Source organism: Cuculus canorus, chromosome 17, assembly GCF_017976375.1.
Source record: "Cuculus canorus isolate bCucCan1 chromosome 17, bCucCan1.pri, whole genome shotgun sequence".
Taxonomy (NCBI): domain Eukaryota; kingdom Metazoa; phylum Chordata; class Aves; order Cuculiformes; family Cuculidae; genus Cuculus; species Cuculus canorus.
This window is the reverse complement of record NC_071417.1, coordinates 8,732,644-8,752,772: the sequence shown is the minus strand read 5'-3', so window position 1 is coordinate 8,752,772 and position 20,129 is coordinate 8,732,644. Positions and strand designations below refer to the sequence as shown.

Here is a 20,129-nt window from a genome sequence, read left to right as displayed (position 1 = left end):
GGAGGGCAGAGAAGATGGTTTTCATCACAAGGAGTTGTGCTCCCAGCCCCAGCATCCTGCGAGCGCCGAGTTCCCAGTGGGATCCTGGCTTTGCAACCTGCTGGAGAGTTTTCCCCAGAGCTCTGTTTATTCTGGTCCCAGTGTTCCAGCCCTGGGTAAGGAGCTGTGTGTGCTGGTACCAGCTGTACCATGTGGGGCTCTGGGAGCTCACCAGTGACACGTCAGATGAGGAGGTATTTTGGGGTGAAATATCATTATTTTGCTACGGTAGCCAAATATTTCTTTCCATCTTCTGATGTTCAGTTAGAAGCATTTCAAGCAGGTTATGGAGGCTGTGGAGCATTTGAAATAATACCTGGCTGAGGTCAGGAACGCTGGATCCGATTGCTTTGGCTGGTGATTGGGCAGCCGGCAGGCAGCTACGACATGGTCTCTGCATCTTATTTACTATAACTAACACTCTGAAAGCTGTCTGCTCCCTCGCACATCAGCCAGCACGCAGCATCTTGGTCAGACGTACTCTACACACTCCTTTCATCAGTTCAGTTTTGCTTTTTCCTGTTGTTTTCTTTACTCAAAGCACAAAAATCATTTTCGATTCAAAATGTGTAGCTTAAACCAGCCCCAATCGGATTTAAATTTGAATTTCCGTCGAGTCCGGAGTTGTTTCTAAACAGTGCGATCATTTGATTAGCAGATTGCTTTTATCTTACCTGCTCGCCCATGCAATGAAATGCAGAGAAGTGAATTGCGGTCTTAAAACACCAATCCTGTTTAAGCCACAGAGGCAGCAATGGGAACTTTAATTTAATTAGCATGATACTCAGAGATGTAACTTAATCACACTAAGTATAGATCAACGTGCTCTCATTTAAGCTCTCCAGACTTTAGAAAACAGGGGGCAATTGTTTCCCACTCATCTTTAATCCAGGGAGAAGCAGACTTTTCCAAGGCAAAGGACCCAGCAAGGCTTGCGGAGGTCGAGGTCTTGTCCCTGTGCTTGTTTCAGCCAATTTCTCCCTGGAGGGAAGTAGTAAATTAGTAATAACTCCCATTCCCTGTATAGCACACGTTTTGAACCCCTCCAGGGATGATGACTCCACTAATGCTCTGGGACAGTCTCATCCGGGGCTGCAGAAGCTTTACGGAGACCATGGCATGCAAGGTGCCGTGTATGACACGGCCGTGCTGTGCCCTGTCCCCTCGGGAACCTGGTCCCTTTTCCATCTCAGCATCCAGCACTTGTGCAGAGCCAGGGCTACGCGCTGTCCCGGCGACAGCTCAGGGTCGGGGGGCAAGTGGGCTGCCTCTGCCCTCGGTAATTTGATTCACTGTTGATATCTGATGGTGCTCCTTCATGGTGTTTTATGAGGCTGTGATGCCTTCATTATGATTGTTTATTAGCCTGTCTTAATTGCCTGTTCAAGACCGTAGGACCTGCGGTCATCAATAAATGGCAGATGGGGCTGCAGAGCAGAAGAGCTCCATAAAGGTGTGAGCCCTCGGGCAGGGATGTTCTGCCGGCTGCGCAGGTTTCAGCCCTCAGCACCTTCAGTCCTTCTCCTCCCGAACCCCTTTAGGAGGAAGGGGATCCCATCCATGGGGCTCTCCATGGTGAGGAGGCTGCTGGGCAGAAGAGATGCAGCGGTGCCACTTGGTGAGACCTGAGAGCCAGTGCCTCTTGCAGGGAGCCCGAGATCAGCATCCTAAGGGTCAAATCAACACTCAGGAGAGTGCAAATGGGAGTTGTGATCCCAGGCAGCAGCACTCTGAGCTGCCCAGCTGGATCCCAGTCCCAGAGGCTTTCTGGGATCCATCTGGATCAGCAGCCACACTCCCAAGCAAGCTCTGTTGCTGCGGCTCAGTAGCATTTGCTTTGCAACCACCCCTGTTAACATGATTTTCAGTGAGCAAATAAACAGGGAAAGCAAATAGCACACCAGGAAATAGGTTTTCTCTACCGTAGATACCGCCCAGGTATTCTCCTGGCCCCTGTGCCAGCAGGAAAATACAAGGGGGGGCCAAATTCTGCTGAATCAAGAGTCTGTTCTCCCTTCTCTCCTCGGTGCTCCGATACAGAGGATGCAGCCCAGCTCACAACGCGGCGGCAGAGGGGTGCTCGGGGCTGGGGAAAGTGGGCAACAGGGGGCTGGGAATATATTGTAACAGGATGAGAACTTCATAGAATCATTAAGGTTGGAAAACACCTCTCAGCTCCTGCAGTCCCACCATCAGCCCAGCCCCACCGTGCCTGCTAAACCATGTCCCAAAGGACCATGTCTACAAGTAAGTTATTTGAACATTCCCAGGGATGGGAACTCCACCACTGCCCTGGGCAGCCCCCGCAGTGCTTCACCACTCTTTCAGTGAAGAAATCTTTCCTGCTATCCAATCTAAACCTCCCCTGGTGCAGCTTGAGGGCATTTTCTCCCATCCTATCACTTGTCAGTCGGGAGAACTTCCCTGCTCTCTTGTGCTGGGATTGAATCCCTTTCCAAGAGATGGCAGCGAGCATCAGCCAAGGGCCACACCAGTGGCTGGTGGCCACATCCTGGCGTGCAGCGAGGCCGGGCGCCGCTGCCCTCGCGCTAATGCGGTTTGTAGTTATTGGAAACTGGACTGCAAAGGAGCTGGGATGCTGTTTCTATGGAAATGTCCTGGAACAGCAAAGGAGGAGAAAAACAGAAGGGATGTTAAAGGCAGCTGCCAGGCAGGGCTTTCTCTGAAGAGGCTGGGATTTTGATAGGAGGCATCTCAGATCTCCTGCGAATTGGTCCCCAGCCCTTTGGTGCCTTCTGGGTGTGGAAGAGCCTGGAGAAGCCTGCCTGGACAGCACATGGCAGCCAGGACACTGTCACCTCGCACCTTCGTGTGACTCCCAGAGCTCCCAGGCTCCCCAGACATGGCTGTGACCACCCCAAAGTGGCCTCACACATGGGGACATGCCGAGGGCTCTCTGATGGCTGTGGCTCCATCCCTGTCTCCCAGCTCCACCAGCTCCCACCCCCAGGCACCTCAGGGCACCTTAGCCCCAGCTTGGGGGGTGCAGGAGCCTTGCTGGGGGGAGTCCAAAGTTGGGGGTTGCCCGGTGGGGCTGAGCCCCTGGGAGTTGGGGGTCTCAGTTAGGGGGTGCCTAGTAGAAGCTGGGGGTCCTGGCTGGGGTTGCCTGGTGGTGCTGCACCCCTGGGAGCCTGGAGGTCCCAGTTAGGGGGGAGGTCCTGGTGGTGCTGAGCCACTGGGGTCCCGTTTGGGGGTGCGTGGTGGCACTGAGCTCTTGGGAGCCATGGGTCCTAGCTGGGGGGTCCTGGTGGCACTGAGCCCCTGGGATCTGGGAGCCCCTGCGATGCTGAGTTCCTGGGATCCTGGTGGTACTGGCTGGGGGGCCCTGGTGGCACTGAGCCCCTGGGATCCAGGAGCCCCTGTGACACTGAGTTCCTGGGATCCTGGTGGTCCTGGTTGGGGGGTGCCCGGTGGTGTTGAGCCACTGGGAGACAGGCATCCTGGTGGTGCTGAGCCCACAGTGGTCCCAGTTGGTGGGTCCTGGTGGTGCTGTGTCCCTACGATAGCGTTCGAGGGGTCCCATTTGGAGGGTCCCAGTGATGCTGAGCCCCTGGGATCCTGTGGATTCCATTTGGGGGATCCCGTTTGGGGGGTCCCAGTGATGTTGAGCCCCTAGGCGTTGAAAGGTCCCGTTTGGGAGGTCCCAACAGTACTGTGTCACTGGGGTCCCATTCAGGGGGGGTCTGTTCAGAGAGTCCCAGTGATGCTGAGTCCCTGTGGTTCTGGGGGTCCTGTTTGGGGGTCCCGCTTGGGGGGGTCCCCGGTGATGCTGAGTTCCTGGGATTCTGGGGGTCCTGTTCGGGGGGTCCCGTTTGGGGGGTACCAATGATGATGAGTCCCTGGGGTTCTGGGGGTCCTGTGCGGGGGGTCTCGTTTTGGGGGGTACCGATGATGCTGAGTCCCTGGGGTTCTGTGGGTCCTGTTTGGGGGTCCTGTTCGGGGGGTCTCGTTTGGGGGGTACCCATGATGCTGAGTCCCTGAGGTTCTGGGGGTCCTGTTTGGGGGTCCCATTCGAGAGGTCCCGGTGCGCTGAGTCCCTGGGATCCCGTTCGGGGGGTCCCGTTTAGGGGGTCTCGGTGATGCTGAGTCCCCGGGATCGTGGGGGTCTCTTTCGGGGTCCCGTTCGGGGGTCCCGGGGTGCGGCGGGGGATGCTGGAGGGGACCGGTCCCCGCGCCCCAGCGCCGCCCCCGCCGCCGGTGCCAGGTGCGCATTGGGTGCCGGTGGCTCCTCCCTCCCTCCCTCCCTCCCTCCCCGGCGGAGCGGGCGGAGCGGGCGCCGCACCGAGCGGAGCGAACGGCCCCGGCAGCGGCGATGGCGGCGCCGGGTGAGGCTGCGGGAGGGGGCGGCGGGGCGGCAGCGGCAGCGGGCAGCTCACTTATCTTCTCCTCCGTCCTTTCCCCCCATCCTCTTCCCTCCCTCTTTTTCCCCTACCTCCTTCTCCCTCTTCCTCCCCCCCTTTCTCCTTCTCCCTCCCTTTCTCCTTCACCCCCCTCTTCTCTTCCCCCCCTTCCTTCCCCCCTCCTTTTTTCCCCTCCTTCTCCCCATCCTCCTTCTCCCCATCCTCCTTCTCCCCATCCTCCTTCTCCCCCATCCTCCTTCTTCCCCTCTTCTTGCCTCCCACTTCTCTCTCCTTACTTCCCCCCCACCGTCTTCTTCCCCCTTCTTTCCCCCTTCTTCCCCTCCCCCTCTTTCTCTCCCTCTTTCCCCCTTCTTTCTCCCCCTCTTCCTCCTACCCCCTCTTCCCCCCCTTCCCCCGTCTTTTCCCCCGTCCCCCTCTTTCCCCTCTTTCCCCCCTTCTTCCCCCCTTCTTCCCCCCTTCTTTCCCCCCTTCCCCCCCGTTTTCCCCCCTTCCTCCCCCTTTCTCCCCCCTTCCTCCCCCTTTCTCCTCCCTTTCCCCCATTTCCTCCCCCTCTTCCCTCCCCCTCTCTTCCCCCCTTCCCCCCCTTCCCCCTTCCCTTCCCTCTTTGCCTCCCCTCTTTCCCCCCTTCTTTGCCCCCCTTTCCCCCTCCTCTTCTTCACCCCCTCTTCTCTCCCCCCTTTTCTCCTCCCTCTTGCCCCCCTTCCCTCCCCGTCATGCTCCCCCTCTCACTCCCCTCTTCTTCTTGCCCCCCCTCTTCTTCTTGCCCCCCCTTGTCTCCCCCTTCTTGCCCTCCCTTCTTCCCTTCCTCTCCTCCTTCTTGTCCGCTGCTTCTCCCCCTCCTTTCCCCCCTCCCCCCCTTTTCTTGTCCCCTCTTTTCTCCCCCAGATGCGGAGACCCGGCAGCGGCTGCTGCGCACCGTCAAGAAGGAGGTGGGTGCAGGAGCAGCCCCTGGCCTAGCTGGGTGCCCCCTCCCCGCTCCCAGGGGTGCCCGCTGCATCCCTCTCTATCCTACTGCCAACTGAACACCCCTTCTTCCCCCAAAACCCCATCCTGGAGCAGGAGAAGGGGTTGCGCTGTGAGCCCACCCCAACGAGGTGGGATGCTGAGTGCTTCCCTGGCAGGTGGAGGAGCATCCTGGTGGATTTTGGTCTCCTCGTGTCCCCTGTGCTTTAAAAATGGGATTTTTTTTTTGGTGGCACAGCCACTTTCGTAACTTGTGATTTTTCCCAGGGATAAAGAAGTGACTCCGCTGCCGCTCACCTTGGGACCTGGGATGGGCTGGACCCTGCGTTGCAGCAAAGAGGGTCAGACAGCCTGGCATGGACAGGGATTGCCAGGAAAACGGGGAATGTGCCCGTGTGTGTTTGTGTGTGCAGCGCAAGGTGATGGCATTTCCATCTGCTTGCTCTGGTCTTTCTTCCTGGGCATCTTTAACTCTCTATGAGTTTATCCAGTGTTCTGTGCTGAGCTGCCTCAAGCTCCTCCTGTCTGTGCAGAGCTCAGTGTTTATCGTGTGCGTAGCAGCATCACCGGCAGCTGTTTTTTGGGCCCTTCGCTACAAGGACATCAAGGGGTTGGAGCAGGAGCAGGAGCTGGAGAACAAAGAGTTACGAAAGGCAGCTGAGGGACCTGGGGTTGTTTTGCCTGTAGAAAAGGAGGCTGAGGGGAGACCTCATCGCTCTTTACAATTGCCTGAAAGGAGGTTGAGGTGAGGTGGGTGTTGGTCTCTTCTCCCAAGTAACACAGGATAGGATGGGAAGGCGCAGCCTCAAGTTGCACCGGGGAGGTTTAGATTGGGTATCAGGAAAAATTTCTTCACCAAAAGGGTTCTCAGGCACTGGCAAAGGCTACTCAGGGAGATGATGGAGACCCCATCCCTGGAGGGGTTTAAAAGATGGGTGGATGAGGTGCTCAGGGATGGTTTAGCAGTGGATAGGTATGATTGGACTCAATCTCAAAGGTGTTTTCCAGCCAAACGATTCCATGGTGGTAGATGCAAACAGGGAGCTGAGAGTCCCACAGCTCTGCCATGTAGCCCATGTGTTGCGTGTGCATGGAGGTGGACTGCATGAGCCGCCTGGCTGTGGCTGCTGAGTTGGAAGTGGCCGAATGATCTTAGAGGTCTTTCCCAGCCTTAACGATTCTATGAGTGTAGTGGAACCCACTATGCGTGAACCTGACTTGCTCTGAATGTCTGGTGGAGTACTGGATTGCCAGGAGCTGTTGTCACCTCCTGCCTGTGGTCTGTCCCCGCAGGTCACCTGCTCCAATTTTTTGAGATTGTGATGTGTGATATTTAAGGGGAGCCTGCAGGAAAGCTGGGGAAGGGCTCTTGATCAGGAAGTGCAGGAATAGGACAAACGGGAACGGTTTTGAGCTGAAAGAGCGGAGATTGAGATGAGATCTTGGGCAGAAATGTTTTCTGGTGGGGAGGCCCTGGCCCAGGCTGCCCAGAGCAGTGGTGGCTGCCCCATCCCTGGAGGGGTTCCAGGCCAGGTTGGATGGGGCTTGGAGCCCCTGATCCAGTGGGAGGTGTCCCTGCCCATGGCAGGGGATGGAACTGGATGGGCTTTGGGGTCCCTTCTGACCCAAACCGTTCTATCATTCTATATTTTGTTTCTGCTCTTATGAGCATCTTGGTAACCAGCTTATGGGCTCTGGAGAGTGGAACGTCCCTGCTGGAGACGCTGCCTGAATTGGGTGAACTGAAATGTGAATAGAAGGTCTGAGGAGGATGACAGCGCAGTGCGTTTGGCTGCTCATCCAGACCACTTCCCACCTTTAATCCTGTGCCGGGTGTGGTGGTAAGGAATACTACTTGTTGCCTTGGCAACAGCTATTAAACCAGAAAAAGGGTATGACATTTATTTAGCATCGTGAGTAAAGCTGACATCTCATTATTACCGTCTGTCTGCGACTCCTCCTGAGTGGAGAGAGACAAAACAGCAGACTGTGCGTCGACTGCTGCTGGAGGATGGGAAGCGAGCCTTGCCCATCGGCGTGCCGGTTAAACCACTCGGACAGGACACAGGAGCTTCCTTCTGGAGAGAGCCATGGCCTCTGTAGGCTGGCACTGCACATGAGCATCCTCACTACCAGGCTTCTCTCCCTTTGCTCTTCATCTACAGAGGGGTTGTGTGCTTGAAGAAAATGCAGCTTGTGCCTCCGGGAGGAGAGCTGAGGGTTGTGTCGTGCCATTCTGCCGACATTTGGGAATACAAACCTATCCTTTTGGGTTGGGGAATGCAAGGAAATATTGAAGGAAGGAGGTGATGTATGGGGAAGGGCCTTCTGCCCCATCCTTTCTTCAGCGCAGGAAGGACATGGAGATGTTAGAGTGATTCCAGAGGAGGTCACGGAGATGATCCCAGGGCTGGAACACCTTCCAGACGAGGATAAGCCAGGAGAGTTGGGTTTCTTCAGCCTGGAGAAGAGAAGGCTGCAGGGAAACCTTAGAGCAGCTTCCAGTACTGAAAGGGGCTCCAGGAAAGCTGGGGAGGGGCTCTTGATCAGGGAGGGCAGGGAGAGGATGAGAGGGAATGGTTTTGAGCTGAAAGAGGGGAGAATGAGATGAGATCTTAGGCAGAAATGTTTTGCTGTGGGGGTGGGGAGGCCCTGGCCCAGGTTGTCCAGAGCAGTGGTGGCTGCCCCATCCCTGGAGGGGTTCCAGGCCAGGTTGGATGGGGCTTGGAGCCCCTGATCCAGTGGGAGGTGTCCCTGCCCATGGCAGGGGGTGGGACTGGCTGGGCTTTGAGGTCCCTTCCACCCAAACCATTCTGTGATTCTGTGGAATATTGTGAAGACAAGGTCTGATTAGAGAAGGTGGATTAACAGTAAACTGAAATTGCCCAAAGTACCACAGTGAACACATGGACTTCGATATTTGGTTGTTACCATGGTTAATGCATTTTTATCTTTAAGAGCTGCTCTGCAGTAGATTTGTGGGTTGAAATGAGTTATGCTTTCACTGTTTTCCCTCTCATATGGTCACAATAAATCAAACTAATCCCAAAAGCTGCGAAATGGACTATTTGTGAGCAGCCTGCAGGGAAAGGAGCACAAGGGTGACTTTGTGAGGAATCCTGTTTCCTGTTATGCAGGATGGGAACCATAACCAAATTCTCCTTGATTTTTTTTAGAGCTTTTATCATATGGAAGGAGGCTTCTTTAAACCCCAGAGCCTGAAACACCCAACCTTAAAAGGGTGTTTGATTCTCAACTGAAAATATTCCTCTTGCAACTCATGCTTCTTTCCTTCCTTGCAAGTTTCTTTTTAAATAGAGGAGAATCCTGTGCTGGTTTTGACTACCTCCAGGCAATGGCATTGTGTACAAGCATGGGTTGGGAAGCAGATGTTAGCCAGGAAATACAGGCTGTGCTACGCTGTATGTGGAAAAGGAATTGGCTGAAAAGCTGAATGGAATATGAAAGTAAACAGTTGTCTTGCTTATTATTCTGCAATAACTTAGTTTATATTTAACCTGCCACTCAGCAAGTAGCTTTAAGTCTTTTACTCAATAGCTGCTCTGCCTCGACAGGCATTTGGTTGCCTGTCCTTTAAAACTGCCATTGATTGACCACAGCCCCCTCACCTGCTGATGTTCCATGGTCTTCTGTTGTATACAATGCCATCGTAGAACGGTTTGGGTTGGAAGGGATCTCAAAGGCCATCCAGTTCCACCCCCTGCCATGGGCAGGGACACCTCCCACTGGATCAGGGGCTCCAAGCCCCATCCAACCTGGCCTGGAACCCCTCCAGGGATGGGGCAGCCACCACTGCTCTGGGCAACCTGGGCCAGGGCCTCCCCACCCTCACAGCAAAACATTTCTTCCTAAGATCTCATCTCAGTCTCCCTTCTTTTAGCTCAAAACTATTCCTCCTTGTCCTATTCCTGCCCTCCCTGATCAAGAGCACCTCCCCAGCTTTCCTGGAGCCCCTTTCAGTCCTTCAAGCTGCTCTAAGGTGTCTCTGGAGTCTTCTCCAGGCGGAACAACCCCAACTCTCCCAGCCTGTCCTTGTACGAGAGGTGCTCCAGCCCTCAGATCGTCTCCGTGGCCTCCTCTGGACTCGCTCCAACAGCTCCATGTCCTTCCTGTGCTGTGCATATATTGTTTATTTTTTAATAGCTTGTCACTCTGTAGCTGTTGACTAATTCCATCAGCACGTATCATGGTGACAACAGTCTGTCTTCCTCCCACCCGTTAAATGAAGCGCCCCCACTACACACCCATATTGTCTGGTTCGTGGTAAAAGCAGTGTTTTTGTGGCTTGGGGTTGTTTTTTTGGAGCGTGTACGTGTGCCTGTAGGTCCAAAATGTCAGATAGCGGGTGTCAACGCCGGCTGTTTCCTTCTGGATTGGTAGAAAATTGTAAATTAATTTAACGTTATTAGGATTTGAAATATTAATGCTGATGGCTTTAAATGTTCTCAAGGCCAGTTGAAAAAAAGAAAGACCCTTATGTAGCTGTCAGAACTGTTCAGAGAAAATGAGGATGAGGATGATAAGCTGCAGGTTTGTAATGAACGCTGCTGTTGGCAGAGGGACCTTCTGATGTCTGCGAAGCACCCAGGTCAGCCTTTTTCAAATGGTCCTCTATCAAAACTAAACAGACGGCTATAAGGCAGCGTTTCTCGATTGCCTGCATCGATCTCTTCTGAAGAGTATTACGAATCGCCGGGGACCATTTTCTCTCCTTTTGAAGATAAAAGCAGTGGTGTGTAGAAGTGCTCTCATGCTCCAGAACCCCCTGGCTTGATCTTTCCTACCCACAACAGATTTCATGCTGCTTTCCTCCTTCCTTCATCTTCCTTCTCAATGTTCAGGCAGATGAAATCTCAGTGCCAGAGGAGCCTCCTTCCTCCCCACCCAGCCTCTCCTCTCTGCTGCCAAAATGTCATCCTCTTCTCCTCGTGGTGGCCTGGCCGTTGCCATGGCAATACCTGGTTTTGCCTGAATTTAGGACTTCAGAGCAAGCCAGGATTGGAAGTTGCACCTGGTTTCGGTGCAGATAGTGTCAGGCTTTGCCGTGTTTGCTCATTGAATCCAAACTGCTTGTCAGCGTAACATTTAGCACCTCAGAAAACAGAAGCTTTGGGGTGTGATGGGTACAGAAAAAAAACAGAGTAAAGCTTTGAGAGCAGGCATTGAAAGCAGAGAAATGACTAAAGTTTTCCCTGAAACATTGCAGTGCCTTTATCGAGCGTCTTATAGAGCGTGGTACCAGCAGTGCCAACAGATGGCATGGAGATGCGTGTTTGACAAGCACAACAGGAATAGAACTGACTATAACATAAGTGATCTTAAATTAGTGTTACATGTGTGGATTTTTGGCCCGAAGATCCTGCCCTATGAAGAAAGTTTGGTGCAAAATACTGTCGGCAGTTATGGTTGGACTGGATGATCTTAGAGGTCTTTCCCAACTTAATGATTCTGTGGTATACATCACTGGGGTCATTCCTGTTTCCCCCAGAGTACAAAATTACATTATGGATCCTTCCATTTAATGTGGTTTTGGTTTCTATTCCAGCAAACTGTCCAAATATTCTGAGTTTTTATGCATTAACACCTTCTCCCTCCTTGCCCTCCAAGGAAACTCAGCCCAGTTCCCAACCATGAGCACGTGTGATTCCTGCAGAAGCTCTGCTGGCTGGCCTGCAAATCCCACGTGTGTCAGGTGGATGGTTCCCCAGCTGCTGAAGGTGCTATGTTTTATTCAGTAAGCGATGATAAATAATTAAATAAGGCTTTTAGAAAAGCCAAAGGTCTCGGTAGGATTGCGATCAATGTTTCTGTGGCAGCAAGAATATGGAGCTGCCAAATGGCTTTAAGGGCGAGTGCCTGGAAAGTGCCTGATGCTGTTAGAGCTGTCCCTGTGCTGTCCTGCTGCCATGCAAGGGCTCCGTGCTCTCCGTTGGTCCAGCGAAATGGATGGTGACAGTCCTTGACAGCTCTGGATGTATATGAGTATAATGCACATACTCTGAAGCTGGCAGTGTTGCAGTGTTTTAACTGCCTGGAGAACAATTAATTGGAATTATTTAATGGTCAGCTAGTAAACTCTTAGATAAGTGGCAGAGCTTGGCTGCAACTTGTAATGGTGCTTGAGAAGTCTGTCTGGCACTTGCTTTTGGACTAATAATAAGGGTGTTCGTTGCTGGAAAGATAAGAAACTATGTCTTGCAACGCTGAGTTTGATAATGTGAAATTTTGTAAACAAGTCTGCTATAAAAAAGGATGTCACAGCTTCATCAGCTAGAGAAGCCAGACAGGCAATAGGCAGGCATTTCATTTTCGAATCGTAGAATGGTTTGGGTTGGAAGGGACCCCAAAACCCATCCAGTTCCACCTCCTGCCATGGGCAGGGACACCTCCCACTGGATCAGGGGCTCCAAGCCCCATCCAACCTGGCCTGGAACCCCTCCAGGGATGGGGCAGCCACCGCTGCTCTGGGCAACCTGGGCCAGGGCCTCCCCACCCTCACAGCAAAACATTTCTACCTGCAATCTCATCTCAGTCTCCCCTTGGTGCATCCTCATGGCCTCCTCTCGACTCACTCCAACAGCTCCATGTCCTTCCTGTGCTCAGGACTCCAAACCTGGACGCAGCGTTCCAGATGAGGTCTCCCCAGAGCAGAGCAGAGAGGCAGAATCCCCTCCCTCGCCCTGCTGGTCCCATGGCTTCTGATGCAAAGACCAACTTCTGCAAAGGCCAACACAATCACTAAGGGGCATTTATTTTGTTGTAGCTTTGATTTAGCTGATGTGACTCTCTGTTGAAAGTCCCACTGTGTGGGCTGAAATCAGACCTGGTTCTGCTCTCACGTTGCTCTGGCTGTACATGCGTCAGTGCCTGGTTGCTTTTCCCCCTTTGGAGCAGGATAAAGAAGCCCGAGCACCCTGGCTATTGGCTTTGCTGCTCTGTTACCCGTGTGTCTCCAGACCACCTTCCAAGGTTCAGCCTCTTGGACACGTGGGGCTGTTTATAGCAAACAAGTTCATGCTCGAGAGCATCACCGCAGCCAAATCACACAGAGCTCGCTGTTCTGTCGCTCTTTTGGCAAAGTGACCAAGCTTCACCTTGAAACAGGACTGGGAAAAGGATCCAGCTGGAGCCTCTGTTTGCATCTGGCTTGCTGTAAACAATTCCACAGGATTATGAGCATGGACAAATCTATGGAGATGCTGTGCGTCAATACAGGTGCTGTAATAACCAGTGAAAGGCTTTGCAAGAAGTGTTTCAGGGAAGATTGTGACTGTAAACATCACCAAATAATCTACAATACAGGTTGTGTAGTGACTTGCCTGGGAAAATCCAGCCAGGTAAAAGAGAGCTGTGAGTCAATATTGCCTCAGACTAATTAAACCCAGAGTTATTGGTTTGCTCCTGATCTCTACACCTCGGTGGTTATTTGGAACTGCTGTGATGTTTGGCTGCTTCCCCAGTGTAAATGGGAGCCGGGACTGGGTACAGCTATGAAGCTTTGTTGTAGGAAAATTGGACTTTGAGGTGAAGCATAACCTCAAATTAACCTGGGAATTTTGTAGAAGAGGTCTAAACCTGCATCCCTCGCTGTGATCTGGGCACCGTTGGGTCAGTAAGGGTTTGTGGAAAAGGGAAGAAGAGCTGTTAGTGAAACAGCGTTTTCATAGCGGTGTTTTGGCTTCGATGGAGAGGCTGAGCCCTCTGGGAGCAGGAGCCTCGCTGGAGGTGTGGGACTGTTGGCTCCAATCTCTGATCTGGAGTGCATGCACTAGGATTCCTGATCCCCTTGATGAATGCCATAACCCAAGAACTCTTCTCAAGGACTTGGATCCAGCTTTGAACATGGGGTGAGGAGGTAAAAAACATATTTTCCCTGTAATTCAGACATGCACGAAGTGAAGGACTAGCTCAGTTCTTCATGACTCAGTGATTCAGATGGTAATGTCAAGCCTGTTGTATTTTTGGAACTAAGGTTAATGCTGTTGAGTGTGCGGAGACCCCTTGGTGTGGGGTGTCCTTGTGGCCCTGCTCTCCCAGAGCTGGGGGGGGGCTTGTCCTGCGCTCACAGCTGGAGCCAGGAAGGGTGTTTTAATGTTGTGGAATACTTTATGATATTCCTCTCGAGTTTACCTACAGCTAAATTATTAGATGCTGTTTTAATTTCCTTTCTAAGAAAAGAAGAGCAAACATCTCATTTCCCTCAGGCTGGCTTTGGATAGAGAGTGGGCAGCTTCATTTGTGGAGATTGTTCTGGCTACAATATGAGAATTAGCATTAAAATGCTGAAATGCAACGTATTTAGAGGCTGTTCAAGTCTTCTCTGTGGAGAGAGCCAAACATGGGTTAGCTGGCGTTCTCCGTCCCCGCAGTGTCACAAACACGCTTTGCTTTCCGGAGAGGATCCAGGGGCGCCGCGGCAGATGGTGCGGCTGCTATGTGGTTTGTAATCCCAGCTGGCTGCGGAGGGTCCGCAGTAGGAGAGTCCTTTGGGATCTGCACATAACAGCATGGGAGACCTCTCAAGACTTTTAGGGTTCTCTGGGTTGGAGCTGTTCTCCAGATGCCAGCTGTGCCCACCTGTGGGGAGGTGTAAGATTGTTTTGCTTGAAAATTTTCTGGGTTTAATGCTTATTTTCTGTTCCGAGACCATATCTGTCAGTCCCTTCCTTTCAGGGCTTTGTGTTTCATAGAATCACAGAATCATTTGGTTGGAAAAGACCTTGGAGATCATTGAATCCAACTGTACCTGTCCACTGTTAAACCAGATCCCTGAGCATCTGCCCATCTTTTAAACCCCTCCAGGGATGGGGACTCCACCACCTCCCTGGGCAGCTGTTCCAGTGCCTTGAGAACTCTTTTGAAGAAATTTTTCCTAATATCCAGTCTAAACCTCCCCTGGTGCAACTTGAAGCCGTTTCTTCTCATCCTATCACTTGTTTCTTGGGAGAAGAGACGAGCACCTACCTTGTTCCAACCCCCTTTCATGGACCTGTAGACCCTTCATGGCAGGTGAGTGCCCTTGTCGCAACGCCCTTTCCACTTCTATTTCTTTAGGTATCTTTGATTTTTTTTTGTTTAGTGTGATAATCTGAGTCAATACATTGCTTTTTCTTTTAATGAGGAATTTTCCATTAAACTGCATCTCCTGGAAGGGGCTTTTGTATGCCTTGAGAGCGCAGGTTGTTCACATGGTGTTGGCGCCAAGATGCCAGGTCAGAGCTGGAGTCCCACTGTGCTGGTTGCTCCACAGGCATGGAATAAGCAGATGGTCAGTGCCCCACAGCAGGCAGCCCTGCGACGGGTGCGACATGGCATCGGAGCAGCCAAACGCCGGCTTGTGCGAGAGGGGACTGAATATGCTCCTAATTTTGAGCAGAAGCTGATCAGAAGTTCTTTATCAGGGAGTGCAGGGATGGGATGAGGGGCAATGGTTTTAAGCTGAAAGAGGGGAGATTGAGATGAGATCTTGGGCAGAAATGTTTTGCTGTGAGGGTGGGGAGGCCCTGGCCCAGGGTGCCCAGAGCAGTGGTGCTGCCCCATCCCTGGAGGGGTTCCAGGCCAGGTTGGATGGGGCTTGGAGCCCCTGATCCAGCGGGAGGTGTCTCTGCCCATGGCAGGCGGGTGGAACTGGATGGCCTTTGAGGTCCATTCCAGTCCAAACGGTTCTGTGATTCTGTGATGTCTGGCTATAACACAGCAATGATAGAGAGGGACTCCTTTCTTCTTTCTGGGACTTGCCCTGTCCCATTCCTGTTTCACGGTGTTCCTTGTGTTGTTGACGTTTAAAATAAAATCCCGTTGGAGCCACAAAGGCCAAGTGAGGATTGTAGCTGCTCGCTTCCATGCTGCTCAGCATGTGGTGATGGTGCAGTGCACAAAACAGCGTCAGGCGTAGTGACGTGAAGGGCTTGTAGACGTCCCCTGGGCTCACCGTGCTGGGGTGTGCCTGGTAAGGGGCAGATGCAGGTTTTGCCACAATAAAGCATTGAGGCAGAGGGACCTTTTCTGATGGTCTCTGTAAGCGGAGCCCTCCAAGCCTGGCGCATTCCTGCTGCGGGAGTTGCTGCTCCAAGGGTCAGGATGGAGGAGCTTTAGGAGCTGTATCGTGCTGTGCCCAGGTGAATTTCCAAGCCACCTCTAATCCCGAGGTCCACATCTCAATGATGTTCCCTGCTGCGAGTTCCTGACTCACCATCAGCTCATCTGAGCTGCTGGGATACAAGTGAAATCATTCTGCGGGTCCTGCTCCTGCCGGGTTCAGGAGCAGGCTCTGTTAGTCACCCAGCACGCCGGAGCAGAGCGGCGCAGTGAGCTGACCTGATTGCTTTGACGTGCAGAGATATGCTTTTTCCTTTAGATCTGACTTTCATTCTTAATCCATATTTGTAAAAGGACTTCCTTTATTGAGCTGTCGGCTGTGCGTAACTGACCTTGATCATATCTTGCAAAGGAGTTTAATTCCCCTAATGATGCCGTTAAAGGTCTCTTACCTGCAAGGTTTGCTTGGCCAAGTCTTGACCTGCTGTTTTTTCCTTTTCCCTGTGCCTTCAGAGAGAACATCTTGATAAGCAGCGCTTCTCCTACGCCCACATCTCCCAACTGTGAACCCTTTCCTCCTGCATTTTCTGAAACCAAAGATTGAAAAGCAAGATGTTATAGAGGCACTGGAAGATGAGATCCAGGCAGACCGAGAGCTCTGTATTTAAAAGGAGAATCAGTTAGGAACCGAATGTTTAGGGACCAAACATTCAGCTGGACTTTTCCTGGTTTTAGGAAGATTAGGGAGTGTGGCAGCTGAGGATGGAAGTCACCACTGCTCCGAGCAGGGTAGGATGAGCTGCTAGTCCGTAACTCTTCAGACTCCTCTGAGCTACTGCTGTGGAGTAGCCAGGCAGTCAGTCCTGGGAGCTTCTCCCAGGCTACGATCTGTGCTCTGCAGCCTGCTTACCTGGCAGGTCTGACCTCTCATCTTGTGTCTGCAAAAATAATGCTCCTAATTTATGTGGATTTGGCTTTTATTTTCTTCCCCTAATGGTGCTGCTGATGTGCAAACTAAACAGCACCTTCCATTTGATTGATTGCACTGGAATGAGTGCCAGGGGCATGTCCTGAGCAATGTCAGGCTTGGTCAGAGGGCAGCGCTGATTGCATTGTTATGCAAATAGCATTCCTGGTCACATTTAGTGCCAGGTGGGCATGGAATTCAGCACTGACTGACAGTTCCAGTCATTTGGGTCAGCTGTGTCCCATGAAATTTGTCAAATCCCATGAAATGAAAGAACATAATGATACTGTAAAGACATTAAATACGAGATGTGGTTATCCTTATTTAGATGCCTTTTGTCTAAATGATGCTTGATTCCTGCACTTAATTCCCTGCTCGTAGTTTTCCTACTTTCCCAAAAACAGCCCTTTTTTTTTTTTTTTTTTTAAATATATCTGGCATTTTGCAATAGCTGCTGATGCTCAGCCGGCAACGATGCACGGATTCCCCGTCGGACCTCGTGCACAATTAGATGTGATTAGAAAAGTCCGAGAGCAGAGGAGGTTTCCTTACGGACATGAAACAAGCAGAGCATCTCATGCCCACCCCACTGCAGGTCTCCTCACTCTGGTCTACAGCTGAAATTCAATGTTCCCTCTACCTGTGCATCTGTTCAACAGGTGAAGCAGATCATGGAGGAGGCGGTGACGAGGAAGTTTGTGCATGAGGACAGCAGCCACATCATCTCCTTCTGTGGTGAGTGTCTGCTGGTGGGATGCTGACATTGGGCAGGGGCTGGAGCCTGCTCTCCGTGTTGGGCTTTCCCTACCTGGCGTTGGGACGGGGGTATGTGTGTTTCTTGGGATCATATTCCAGCTCTGGGGCGTTGTGCTGGGGCTGGGGAAGTGATTATACCAGAGGATGAATTCTTCTGGCAGCGGTCTGAGTCCTCAAGGTCTTCTTTGTGTGCTTAAAATATATTGAGATGTGTCAGAAGAGGGAGGGATGCTGGCAGTGTGTGCAGTCACTTAGGAGACACTAGAAATAATCTTTTTTAATTCTTTTGAGAGTTGATTAAACAGAAGGTTAAGTCCAAATATTTCTTTGCTATTATGGAATAGGAATTTATGGAAAGGAGCCTTCAGTGCAGGAAAAAAGAGGCTAAAGAATTTTAAATGGCGTTTGTGGCAGACCTCTGATGCTGTGCAAGTTAGGGTCTTCTCTCTTGGCAGCTTTTCACTTAACCTGCTTTTTTTACCTATTTTTTTTTCTACTGGTATGACAGTTTTGTAAATGTGGAAGTGTCTCAGAATGGATCCATCAAAATCCTGGCAAACTGTTTTCCACGAACCTCCCGGGGGAGCTATTGGCTTTTGTCTATGGTGGATGCCAAAGGGACTGTGGGCAAGGACTTTGGAGCAGAGATTGCAAGGAGAGGAGGAGAGTTTGTATCTCAAAGGTAGTGCAGAGCAGGAGGGAGCAGCCTTGCTCCTGGTGACATGTGTCACGAGTTTGAGGCCAGGTCTCTGCCTGGCACAGAGCTCGGCCAGGCTGCCTGTGCTGGGAGGAGCATTTGGGGTAGCCTGCCAGCTCCCATGGAGCGGCACGGTTCGTGGCAGCCCAAACTGTGACTGCGCTGTGGTAACGCCCGATGTGGCTGGCGAGCTCGCTTGGCTGCGGTGCCCAGGCTGCTCTCAGCTGGTGCCAATGGTTTCTGGGGGCTGGACCAGCCCGCAGAGCAATGCTAATGGCTCAACACATTGGCTTCCCTTCTCTCCTCTGACAGATGAAAACAGAATTTCACCATCTGATCAGATCAGTGCTGATCATCTGAAGAGACTTTGCAATCGAGGTGGCAGAATTAGACTGTTTGTATTCTTTTGGCCCTTCTGTGCAGCTTTGGTCATCCATTCAAACTGGAGAATAGTCTGCCATGGGCGCAGTTAATGCCCAGGTAAAGCAGCTTCTGCAGATGAGGAACAGTTTTCAGCAGAAAGATCAGGTTGCTCCGAGCCCCATCCAACCTGGCCTTGAACACCTCCAGGGATGGGGCAGCCACACAGCTTGGTGTCATCGGCAGACTCGGTGAGGGTGCTCTCAATCCCAGTGTCACTGAAGCTGCCAGGGAACTTCTCGGCTGCTCTGCTCCGACACCATGAGCTTCCAGGTAAGGGGGTGGCCTGTTTAGAGCCTTTTCTGCTTTGCTGTGCCTGGCGCTCTCAGCAGAGCTGTTTGCTGAGTTTCTGTCAGCTGTGATTCCCAGGCTGGGGCCGTGTGGCTGCTGCTGAGCAAACGGTGCAGGCGGCGCGCGGAGGGGGAGCAGCGCTCCTCCGATTTACAAATAGCTGAAGGGCAGCTTGCTAATTTGAAGGCTGGGAAGCAAATGACAGAAGTGATGACAACCAGCTTTTGAAGGAGTTGCTCCAAGAAGGCTCCTGCAGCACTGTTACACCGTAGCATCTGCAGACAAGCACAAAAAAGAAAGAGAAGGGAGCTGTGAGGTCTCCTTTTCTGCTTTTAGAGCAAAGAGGCTGCCTTTTTCCTTTTCTCCTGGGCCTTCACATAAAAGACATGCAGGTGCTTGTTTCAGGCCTCTGTGCCTTTGTATGCTGTCGACCGAACGGCATCGAAAGAGCAGAACAGACTTCAAGGTGTGACTCATTCTCTGCTGTTCTGTGCAGCACGAGGCTTCGCAGCCTGGAATTATTTATAGCTTCCTGCAACACGGAGCTGAGGCATCCAGGCACGAAGGGCTCGTTGGTTCTTTCTGGCTTAATGATGCCACTGTGCTTCTGGTGTCTAAGTCTTCTGGTCTGTCTGCTGTTGCTCTCTCATTTGGATGGTACGTGCACCTTCCTTGACGCTGTGGCTCTCTGAGCTGGGTGAGCTTATAAATAACCCCTTTCTCTGACAAGCAGAGTGTGCTGCAAGCCTGGCTCTGGCTAAGCAGAGCTGCCCTTTTCTCTAGAAAGAGCCACTGTCCTCATCGAGCCCTCCTGGCCCTCTGCGTAGCCAGTGTACCGCAAACCCCTCTGATGAAACCAGTGGTCTGGCAGGAAAGGGCAGTTTTGCCCTGTTTTGCCTGTGAGAGAAGGATTGGAAGCAGACAAACGCGAGTTGGCATCTGTCACGTTCACGCTGCCCTGGGATGCTGATGGAGAGCCGGCAGCAGGGCTGGAGGCTGGCGTTGAGCGAGGGGTTTGTGGTCCACGTCAGTGCTAAGATTGCTCAGCCCCGCATCCAGCAGGTCCGAGAGGCTGCTGTTGGGTGAGCAGGACTTGGCTGGCCCAGCTGTGTTGCTTTTCTGCTGTCAGCACACACCGTGTCTGGCAGCACCTCAGTTCCTCAGCGGTGAACTCGAGCATGGCACTAAGCAGGGCAGAGATAATGAGAGCATCTCTCAGCGCTGGGAGCTGAGGGTGATGGGTCTGCATGAAATGTCTATTTAAATGGCTCCGTAGAGTTGTTCAGCTGTAGGAAAAAAAATGCTTTTCCAAGCGAGAGGCAATCAGCATCTGCTGGGTAGTCGTGGAAGGCTCGGTGTGCTGGCTCTGCAGCGCCGGGTTCCTGGGAAGGAGGGATGCCGGCGTGCCAGAAAGCTTCTTGTCAGGCCCAGATCAATAGCCGGCAGAACTGTAGATCTGTGTAATTTTCCAGTGCTTTGATCAGGCTCTTTAATAAGTTTTTGTTTGACACTAGACATCCATCCGGAGCCTTCCCAAGGGACTCTGGCAAACAGA

General features: G+C 52.2%; 1 protein-coding gene across 7 annotated transcripts in view; it reads left to right on the top strand.

The window, feature by feature from the left end:
* Positions 1 to 4,317: 4,317 nt before the first annotated feature.
* SGSM1 (small G protein signaling modulator 1) overlaps positions 4,318 to 20,129 on the top strand; it is a 42,646-nt gene continuing 26,834 nt past the window's right edge. For all 7 annotated transcript variants that reach the window (XR_008452688.1, XM_054082000.1, XM_054082002.1 and 4 more), the window contains exons 1-3: positions 4,318 to 4,385; positions 5,307 to 5,350; positions 17,070 to 17,145. Coding sequence is in view for 6 of the 7 variants with exons in the window: in XM_054082000.1 (XP_053937975.1) it covers positions 4,373 to 4,385; positions 5,307 to 5,350; positions 17,070 to 17,145 (133 nt within the window). In the remaining variant the exon portion in view is untranslated. The remainder of the gene's footprint in view (positions 4,386 to 5,306; positions 5,351 to 17,069; positions 17,146 to 20,129) is intronic.